This window comes from Egretta garzetta, unplaced genomic scaffold (assembly GCF_000687185.1).
Source record: "Egretta garzetta isolate BGI_Z169 unplaced genomic scaffold, ASM68718v1 scaffold285, whole genome shotgun sequence".
NCBI classification, from domain to species: domain Eukaryota; kingdom Metazoa; phylum Chordata; class Aves; order Pelecaniformes; family Ardeidae; genus Egretta; species Egretta garzetta.
The window spans coordinates 638946-649762 of NW_009259715.1; the positions used below are offsets into that span (position 1 = coordinate 638946).

The 10817-nt window shown below is 37.8% G+C and overlaps 1 protein-coding gene across 1 annotated transcript; it reads left to right on the top strand.

The window, feature by feature from the left end:
- The first annotated feature begins 1105 nt into the window (after nucleotides 1-1105).
- ACTC1 (actin alpha cardiac muscle 1) lies at nucleotides 1106-4433 on the top strand. Its single transcript, XM_009639060.2, has 5 exons — nucleotides 1106-1424; nucleotides 2087-2248; nucleotides 2328-2519; nucleotides 3744-3925; nucleotides 4290-4433. Exons 1-5 carry the CDS (start codon nucleotides 1106-1108, stop codon nucleotides 4431-4433), a joined length of 999 nt encoding a protein of 332 aa, XP_009637355.1.
- The last annotated feature ends 6384 nt before the right edge of the window (nucleotides 4434-10817 follow it).

The following is a 10817-nucleotide window of genomic DNA, read 5'->3' on the forward strand; positions in this document are numbered from 1 at the left end:
CAGGCAGGATCGGGGCAGGGTGGGGTCTTCACACTCTCTCCAGGAGTCGCCTCCATGCACCCCTTCCCTCCTTAGTTCTTCTGTCCTGCCCCAAATACCCTGCCCTTCCCTCTGCTCACTTCTTGCAGTGGTACTAGCAGCACCTTTCCGCTCCTGTCCAGTGTTTCCCTCAACTCCCCCGTTTGGCTGCCCCTCATCTTCCTTCTATCTCTGGCTCCCTTTCTCCCAGCTATTTCTAACTCACCAACTTTCCTCTCGACTCTCCCTCTTCTCTCTCCTGATGAGCCCAAACCCAGCTTCCTACAAAGCTGCTGCCCACTCCAGCCCCCAGGCCAGACCTGCTGCTGGTGCCAGTTCAAAGGCATCTCCATTGGCTGAATTTCTGCCCGATGCAGCCTATTCAAGGCCCTTCCCACCCATCCTGTCCGATGTTTTGCATACCAAACACCTTCTTTCAGTCTCCTCTACTTCTTTTTTCTGTCTCTGATCTTACCGTCTCACCGCTCTCTAAGCCTCCTTTTTTCTGTTCCCCTTTCATTCTCCTCTTTTGTCAGTTAAATCAGCATACAAAAAATACTGTACTTTTTCACCTACAATTTCCTTGGTAAAAAGTTTACAAATTCTTTTTTTTAGCTAAAACTTTTGCAATTTGTATTTTGTCATCATGAATAAATTACTGCTGAGGCTCCATAGTAATACGGAGTATCTTACTTCACTAGAAGGCTCATTTCCCTCTGTATTTTATTACTTATAAACTCTCTTTGTATGTCTCTCTGTATCTTTTCCTGCTCATGCTACTGTGCAGTTTACTTTCAGTCAAACTTTTTGGCCAGAAAGAAGTAATTGAAAAGAAGAGCTGCATTAAAAAAGGGGCAAAAAGTCTTTCACCCAATTAAAGGAAAAAAGGATTTTATGAGAAAACTTCAAATTCTGTTGACTTACTATTTTAATAATGCTCATTTCTTTTCCTGAACAACCTTTTAGTGGTGTGACTGCTTCTACCTTTCTTGAAAATAGCATAGTGATCTGTGATGTAATTGTTTGGGCTCTGTGGTGTTGTCTTCCTCAAATAATGCTTTTCTGTGTTTTCTTCTCTTAGGGTGTTATGGTTGGTATGGGTCAAAAAGATTCCTATGTGGGTGATGAAGCTCAGAGCAAAAGAGGTATCCTTACTTTGAAATACCCCATTGAACATGGCATCATCACCAACTGGGATGATATGGAAAAGATCTGGCACCACACTTTCTACAATGAGCTCCGTGTGGCCCCTGAGGAACACCCTACTTTGCTCACAGAAGCCCCCTTGAACCCCAAAGCTAATCGTGAAAAGATGACCCAGATAATGTTTGAGACCTTCAATGTACCTGCTATGTATGTGGCGATCCAGGCTGTCCTGTCCCTGTATGCCTCTGGTCGTACAACAGGTAAAATAAAAACAATAAACACTGTTTAGTTTTTTTCCTTTCAGGACCCCTCCTTGCTTCTCACTCCAAATAGGAAAAAACCCCAACAACTCATTCAAATTGACAGAAAACTAAGTATTTTTAGTTTATAGCAACTGTTGATAACAGTAGCAGAAAAGCTGGAACAAAATACTCTGTGGACAGAGCAATGTGGACCAGGTCTGCGTTGCTTTCAGAGGGGCACTGTGGAACTGAGCCTCCTGCCGCTTGGCATGACACAACTGAGGAGACATCCCGGTGAAGATACTGCAGTTGTGACACAAGTATTACACCAGTTTAAGGCCTTAAACTGGGCCCAAAAGATGCCCGTTATTGGACCAAGACGATCACTATCGCGAATGTGCTTACTGCTCAGTGTAGTAGCAGTGGAAGACTGTTTGTATGGATTAGCTTAAAATATGTACGGGACAACTGTTTTATGGGAAAGTTCACACCAAACAGGGATGTCCAGGCAAGCCAAGGCAGAAGGAATGGGCAAGATCTTTATGGCTAAAAGAGAATGGTGTTATTTTATAGTGCCTGAAAAATCCTGTATTTTGTTGTGTTTGTTGCTGCTTACTGTGCCTAGGGGCTCTAAGCATTTGCCAGGTGATGCCAACTGCTCTCTGACACTTCTCTCCCAGGTATTGTTCTTGACTCTGGCGATGGCGTCACCCACAATGTACCTATTTATGAAGGTTATGCTTTGCCCCATGCTATCATGCGTCTGGATCTGGCTGGCAGGGATCTGACTGACTACCTCATGAAGATCCTCACGGAGCGTGGCTATTCCTTTGTGACAACAGGTCAGTCCTCTCTTGGCCCATTTTCTTCCTCTAGTATTTTGCTTCTCCAAACACTGATTTTATTCCCATATATCTGCAGCTGAACGTGAGATTGTTCGTGATATCAAAGAGAAATTGTGCTATGTTGCACTGGACTTTGAGAATGAAATGGCCACTGCTGCCTCGTCCTCCTCTCTGGAAAAGAGCTATGAATTGCCTGATGGTCAGGTGATCACAATCGGTAACGAACGTTTCCGCTGCCCTGAAACCTTATTCCAGCCATCCTTTATTGGTAAGTGTTGCCAGGAAATTCTCCTTTCTGTAGGAGATATGAATGAATCAGAAGATCTAAAAGGTGTCCCACTCCTCTTCCTCCTTATCTAAATTTGGCATGAAATCAAACATAAATGAAGCGTTAGATCCTCTGGTCCCTGTAAGCTGTGCTTGATGTGAGCTCAACTGGTAATTAGCTGAGCTCTGGGCTCAGGTTGCAAGTTTTAGATCAGGTTTTAGGGTCACAGTTTTTTAGTGATAAAATGTAGAGTTAGAATTCCATCGTTAGGGAGTTGGGCTCGATGATCTTATGGGTCCCTTCCAACTCAAGATACTCTATGATTCTATGTCACTGATGGCAAGAACAGCTTTTAGTGCTGTATTTATAAGGCTTACACTTAAAACAGTATCTGACTCCATGAAGAAGTGAAGTGTCTGGGAGGGAAAAAATGGAATGAAGGTGCATGTATATTTATATGCACTGTAATTAAACATTGCCACGGTCAAGACAGTAAGCTTTGCTGTCTGTGAGTGCAGCTGACGGATGTAGCAAATGCTTATACTCTAAGTCCTGAGTAATAAATGCAGTTGTTCATCAGCTGACATCTTACGGTGGATCTAGTGTCAGCCCTTTCAGGAAGCACCTGTTAAAATTAATAAATTGGAATGCAACCTACAAACACTTGCTTCTGGTTTCTTTTTCCTCACCACCAAGTATGAATATCTTCATCCGTGTCTTGGTTATGCCTTGCCTTGATGTTTATAAATACTGTATTTTGAGTAGGCTGAAAAAGAAATGAAGTTACTATTGTCTTCTTTAGTTCTAATTCAACTGCTTTCATTGTCTTTATTGCTGTCTTTTCTATATTCAACTAGTGATTTTTGTGAGACTCTGATGTTACCTGATATTCATGTTTTCTTTTCTATATAACTTTCTCCCATCATCATATACTAAATGCAATTGTCTTGTGTGTCTACTTCTTCTCTTACTGTATATTTTGAGTATCTTTCCTTTGCACATGCATTATGATTCTTACCCTTTCTAACAAATAATTTTCATTTTCTTAGCTAGTTCTGTAATTCTATTTTTTTATGTTTTTCTATAACATTTAATAATCAGTAAGTAATTTTGCATAAAAAATGTCATAGAAGTTCATATTAATGATGATGAGAGATGCCAAGAATTCTTTTCACAAAGACCTCTTATATAATTTACTGATCTACTGTCTAATTTCTTCTCAAGGTATGGAATCTGCTGGCATTCATGAAACTACCTACAACAGTATCATGAAGTGTGATATTGATATTCGTAAGGACCTGTATGCTAACAACGTCCTCTCAGGTGGGACGACAATGTACCCTGGCATTGCTGATCGCATGCAGAAAGAAATCACTGCACTTGCTCCTAGCACTATGAAGATCAAGGTGAGGAATTTGACTCTGACTATAAAATGTGTGTAAGGATGTGGGTCCACATCATTAAATTGGGATATAGGAACAACTCAGAAGTGAGATCAATAGCGGATGGACGAATGAGAAGAAATTCTGTTTAATCGGTGTAATTATATTGATTAGAAGCAAGTGTTAGAAAAGAGGAAAATATGCTTATAGATTTTCTTAAGGAATATTACATGTATTGTACCAGCTGCTGAAGATCAATAGGGTTATTATAGAGAAGTTCTTTATTTACTTAAGAAGATGTCCAGTGGTTTGTTATATCAGTGATGTGGGTTGGCTGTTTAGAAATGTAACTGTTACATGAGAATTTTGTTGCTTTTCTTTATCCTAGATCATTGCCCCACCTGAGCGCAAGTACTCGGTCTGGATTGGTGGCTCCATTCTAGCATCTCTGTCCACCTTCCAGCAAATGTGGATCAGTAAACAGGAGTATGATGAAGCTGGTCCATCCATTGTCCACCGCAAGTGCTTCTAAGCACTTTTCCCTCAATTTACTTCCCACTCAGGATGACGACAATTTGCTTCTTGGAGTCTTCTGGCAACCCTTCCTGAACTCTTCAGTCATTGTACAGTTTGTTTACACACCCGTGCAATTTATTTGTGCTTCTAATATTTATTGCTTTATAAATAAACAAGATCTGGGACTTGCAACCTACAAATGATTGTCTTTTGTTTTATTATTAGTGTTCTTTGGTTAAAAAGAAATGAGACTAATCACTCTGGGATTTGGAAACTCCCATAAAACCTATCAATGCCTTCACTGCACGCGTGTCCTTCTAAGTGATGTAGGCGTGTTAGGTCATGGTTTTCTATTTAGTAAGAATTTATATTTTGTAGTTTTAATTTTGAAGCTTGAAACAAAAGCAGCATCATATATCAAGGCTTATGATAGAAATAGCCTTCAGGGTAGACCCAGTAAGTGGAACAAGTGGAAGGAAACCTCTCCTAGTCAGTCACTGGGGTTAGAAATGTTTCTTCTGTTGGGTTTATTATAACCCAAGTATTTTAATACCAATTTCTTGAAAGCCAAAGCTTCCGTAAAAGAATTATGTTAATACATTTAGAATGAAATGTATAACTAATTAGCTCAATCACAAAGAGTCATAGAATTGTTTTCTGTGGGCTATAAATATTTATGACAAAACATTAATTCAAACTGACAGTTTACTCATCTTCCCCCATCTCTTCAAAGCCAGAGATAAAGGAGTGGAAGCCTTTATTGTACTAATGCACAAGAATAAAAATTTTGCCATAAAAACATACAGTTGTTATAATCATGATTATTTTCACATTGTCATACGTATGTCTTAGGAATTCTTGCTATTCTTTCTACCATTTGACCCAGATACTACAGTCATAAATTGCCTACTTTCCGTGGGCTTTTGTGTTCCTCACCATGACTTTCTGTAACCATGCTCTTCAATTTTATTTTTTTTTAAAGGTAATATCTAAAAGATGAAGTACAGAAAGACCTGGGACATTTTCATTACAATAAAGGAAGCAGTCAGTGTCATAGTTTGAACTATGTACAGACTGGAGTTCACCTAAACTTGATTTAGGAAATCAATTCAAACATTTATCAAGCTGTGCATGTGGTTAGTTAGGCATGTGCTCAGCTGAGAGCCAGGACAGGTGTTTGAAAACATTAGATTTCATGCTAATTTTATACTCAAATGCTAATTAAAAACAAAACAGATAACAACAATGCGCAATTTACACAGTTGCAGGGAAAGTTTTTCTGTTTCTTTCATCTCTTATTTTCTAGAAAGGCATGAAAACTGGCTGGTAGATTTGAACTGCAGTTAAGCAGAACTGATTTTACTCTTTGAATATATGAAGAAGTATTTAGTATTTGTCTTCAGTTTACTTATCATTAGAAGACATTTTATTGAGGTGTCATTGATGATAATTGCCTACCATCAGCTTGCAATTGAAATATTCAAATATTTGCTTTTGGACAGAGAAAGTGGATGGATTTGTTAAATATAAATAAAATTTAAAGATAAATATGATATTTTAAACCTTTTTTACAATTTAAACATAAATTTAAACATTTTAAGCATAAAAATGACATTTTAGCGTAAATAAGAAAACTTAACATAAATATGAAATACTTATCCTCGACACTGCACACAGTATTACTGAAATGCTGCTACAAATAGTTCTTTTCACAGTACAATGAAAATTAACCTGTAAATCTGTTAGGGCAAAGCCAACAGCTTCCGCTGTTCTTAAGAAGGTTTCCAGAGTAGGAAATCAATCTGAAATTCACACCATGGAGAAATTTTGTATGTTTTGAAAACATGGGAACTTTTCCAGATTTCTGACCGACACAAATGTAATTGTTCAAACTTAAATGACAGTTGCCAATAACGTTTGTATATTGTTGTTCAGAACCGTTGTAATTTTCTTGCTTCTTGCTTGCTAATTTGAAAGATTCGGCTGGTCAGAAAGGTCATCTCAGGTATTAGTGTGAATTAATAGGCTGATACTGGACATAAATTGCAACTAATTGGAGCTTAAAATGTTAAGCGAGTATGCAAAGGGCATGCTAAGTCAGACCCAGCGGATTCCTGACTGCCTGGCTCTGACTGACAGGTCAGGAATGGCAGGCATACAGCTGGCACCACGTTCACGGCTGTGATCAGGAGTTCACCCCTGAGCATGTGGGCATGAGGAGGGAACCAAAGGAAGCCACTGATTGCATGACTGATGGAAAAATTCCCTCCATAGACATTTTGGGGTTTGCAATTCACAGTTTATGGACATGGATGTGAGCAGCAAGGATTGTGCAAAATAGTGATATGCTTGCATATATGTAAGATATGACTAAAAAGTAGCAATGCCTTACACTTTTTTCTCTTCTTACAGCATGTTTCCAGATGTATTCAGTTTTAATGCAATAATCCCATATTTTCCCATTGAAGAATATGTATTCACACTCAGTGCAGGGAAAACTTTTAATAATTCGATGGGATGGTAGTTGTGATAACTATGGCAGAAAAACTAGGTCTTTTAAATATGGATAATGCAACTGATCAATTAGATTGGGAGGAATCTGAGCATTGTCACATAAGCTGGGATTCAAAACACCAATAAGAGATGTCACTGTTAGTTTCCCCTTTGTTTACATTTTACAACAAGCCCTAAGCACAGTGGTATGCATTTTGTATGGGAAATGAAGATGGTGGAATGGGATGCAGAGATTAACTGGAGAGCACCTATATGATAACCAGTAAAACTATTGCAGATACTTCCTCGAAAAAGGCATGTTAAAAAGCTGTACTCAAATCCTGCTGTGATCATCAATACTCACCTCTGAAACACAGGTAATGAAGACATTGGCATAAATTTTGAGGCTAAAGGATCACAGCTAACCTTCATTTCTCTTAACGAGATTCTTTTTGGATAGAAGAAGGAAATGTAATGTTTAGCCAAATTTATAGATGCAACACACGCATTTTGAAAAGCAGCGTGGATACATGGCAAAATGTCTGTCTGCCACACCAAGGCATGTCCTGTTATCTGACTTTGCAGCTCCTTGTTGCTCTACATGTAAAATGGTGCGGAAGTCATTCTGTGGAAGTCAGTCTGACTTGATTTTTAAGCCACATAAAGAGGCTTTATCCAATAATAAGGGCTAAAACGTGTTAAGAAATACTAACACACATCATCAGTAAGAGTTGGGACAAAATCTTATGGCCTGTTCTGGCAGCCAGAACAATGCAGCCCGGTACTTCTGCTTGTGACTGAAGGATATTGGGGTTTTGCCACTGTTGCCTGACCCATAGATCTTACAGAAAACTTTCCTTGTAGGTTGAGAAGCATGTTGGCACTTAAGGAGCAATGAGGGATAGGATTATGGTCGGAACAGCAAACTTGCAACATCTCTGTGAAGGATGTGCTAAGAATCTGAAAATCCTGTGATTCTGCTTTAAAAGATGGAATTTTTTTTTTTGACAGGAAATAAGGACATGTTTCAGAAATCACTTGTTAGTGCTTCAAGGCTCTTTGAGAAAATTTGATAGGATGGTCATTATAAATTTGATAGAGTTGTCTGCCTTGCACTAATCTTGTCTAAAAAGGCTGTTTTAGCTAAAGCTTTAAAAAAGTTAGCCTGAAGCAAAGCACTAATATGAAAATTTTTAGCTTGACTAACTGAATTCTGTAGAGTGATAAGTTTTTAATGTAGAATAAGAGGGTTTTATATTTAAAAACATTAGGTGACTCTAAATATATGTGACAGTCAGATTAATCTGCAATAATAACACAACAATGGAAAAAAAAGAGAAAAACCTCTTATCTGCTGGTTGGATAAACTGAATATGAGGTCCAGGAAGAGATTGTTTCTTTCTTCCAGTAACAGCCGAACCCACTCCCACCCTGAAGCATCCTGTGACAGACGCCTCTGTCATTATCAAGACAGAAGAAAAAGGGAAAAATTTTATTATGCTGATATATAATAAAGGGTGGATTTAATTTGTGATTAAGCTGCCCTGTGTGAATTTTGTTGAATGAATATAATTTAGCAGACATTAACAAAAGTTAATATACCTGGTGGCAATCTTATTTTTCATCATAAAGAAATAATTCAGAAAACACAGTATATCTGAGGTCTACCAAATATAGGGCAGTGTGCTCTCTAAGAGGAGAGGAACTGTATTTTAGAAATATTTTTTAACAATTTTCTATCAGGTGAGATATATATGCAAGGGAAACAGTGTAAGAAACATTGATCTTAAGCAAGAAAATTGTCTACCTTGGATCTTTTTTTGGCTACAAAATTCCCAGATATACTTCTAAATTTTAATGTAAAACCCAAAACCTTTAATATGTGACAAAACCTGTCTTATGTGTTGAACATGTTTACAAAAATGGTCTGAGGCCTTACTGGTCTTACTAGTGTGGAAATGATTTTAGATTTATTTTTAATTGACTTGGAGTTCTCTTTTGCAGCTCAGCTCTGTATGGCAACCAGACAAACCGCAGTAATGCAGTAGCTTTTGATCTTTTGCCCATGTATTTTGGCAGCTAAATCGAATGGACTTTGGAAGAGACTTACATGGAACTGATATCTCCACGGTACACAGGGAAATGAGTGATTATGTTGTTGCTGGTGATAGGCACTCTTGCATTTGGTTCTGGGTTCTCCAAAATGTTTGCTGTAATAATAATAATAATAATAATAATAATAATAATAATAATAATAATAATAATAATAATAATAAAAAAATTATAGATATATTTATACATATGTGTGCATACAAATATATATACATACAAATGTTTTCCCTAAGTCTTCTCTTTAACTTTGTAATGAAAGAGTATCCTTGACTTGGTAACAAGTTTCAGAGACCGCATCTGTATGACACAGCATATGAGTACCACTCCTCGACAATTAGCATAGCTGAAGTTGGAAGGACAAATATTTCGTGTCAGAAACTAGGACAAAATAGTGGGTATTTTGTAGCCTGATTCCTAAGACAGACGTTAATTCCTGATTTAGTTTCCTGCTCAAGGGAAAACCTCAGAAGTTTGGAATTTTGAGAAAAGATCAGAACTGAAGTGGTTTTAGTGGTAATGTGAAATACTCTTTCCTTCTTATAACCTAAAGTCCAAGTGCCACAGAATTATGTTCGTCAGACGTAGCCTGAATACATCACATACCGCTGAAAGTGTAAAAAGTGCCCGAAGTCACGAGAGAATAAGCCTGGTACCATGTTCTGTATTTTAATGGCTGCAGCAATAGTTTTGTAGACTTTTCCTTTCTGATCAAACCTAATGTTAGCTGTTGTCATCAACTGAGTGGACAAATTTGTTTCAAGCCCTTTCATTTCAGCTGAGACTATGAATTCTGCTCATTGTACTGGCACCTAACAGAAATAGGAATTTACCTTCTGACCTGATTTTTGTAAATAAACAGCATAGGAAATTATCAGGAATAGTATCCCACAGTGTCTTCCTTCTGCCAAAAGACATACAAAAGGTTTCTTTGCTCGTTCTGTCCATATATATTATACAAAGCAAATATATTGCTATTTAAAATGCAAAAAGAATATTTCTTTTTTAAGTAATAATACAGAGATGGTGATTATGCAGTCTCCAAATAGGGTCATGTGGTGAGAGAGGGACAGTGGGTGCTATTAAAAGCTTGACATTTATCACTCACAGTGGTTAAATTTATCACGGTATTTGTGGCATTTGCCAATCTAAGTATAGAGAATGCCACAAATACTACATAACAGATAAATACTGCTGTGCAAAAACCAGCAACCTGCTGGTGGTACGTTGCTAAACCTATATAATCTATGTTCTGGAAATGCATTGAAGGTGCTATCGGCTAGGATATTCTCAGTATGGAAGAGGAAAAAAGTTTGTTATGCTTTTTTTTTGCCTTTATCTTGCCTACTTAGGCCAAAAAGTCTTGTATAGGAAATATTTCTGCATGTCTCTCTGTAGCCTCCAGAGCAATGGAGACTCTATCAGAGTCTGAGTGTCTTAAAGCTAATAAAAACCAGATCGTGGAATGTCGTTCACACAGACAAAATGGAGTCAGTCCAGTATATGAAGGTTAGGAAATGTGCCACTGGAAAATATGCCATGTATCTTGTGACAAACAATCCCCTGTGCGAGTCTTGTTGGAAAAAATGGCTTTTCAAGCAGAAAATTGTTCTCTAGGATATAATTTAAGAGCTCTAGAGCTCTGTTTAAATCCTGAAGGGCAGAGTGGACATAGTCAATCACGTTGTACACTTACTCTAAGACTCACAGAAAAATCATCCTTATTTTCTTTACAATAACTGCAGAAAAGGGATTAAGCTAACAAAGCGCATAATCAAACTATTTTTTCTTCACCTAA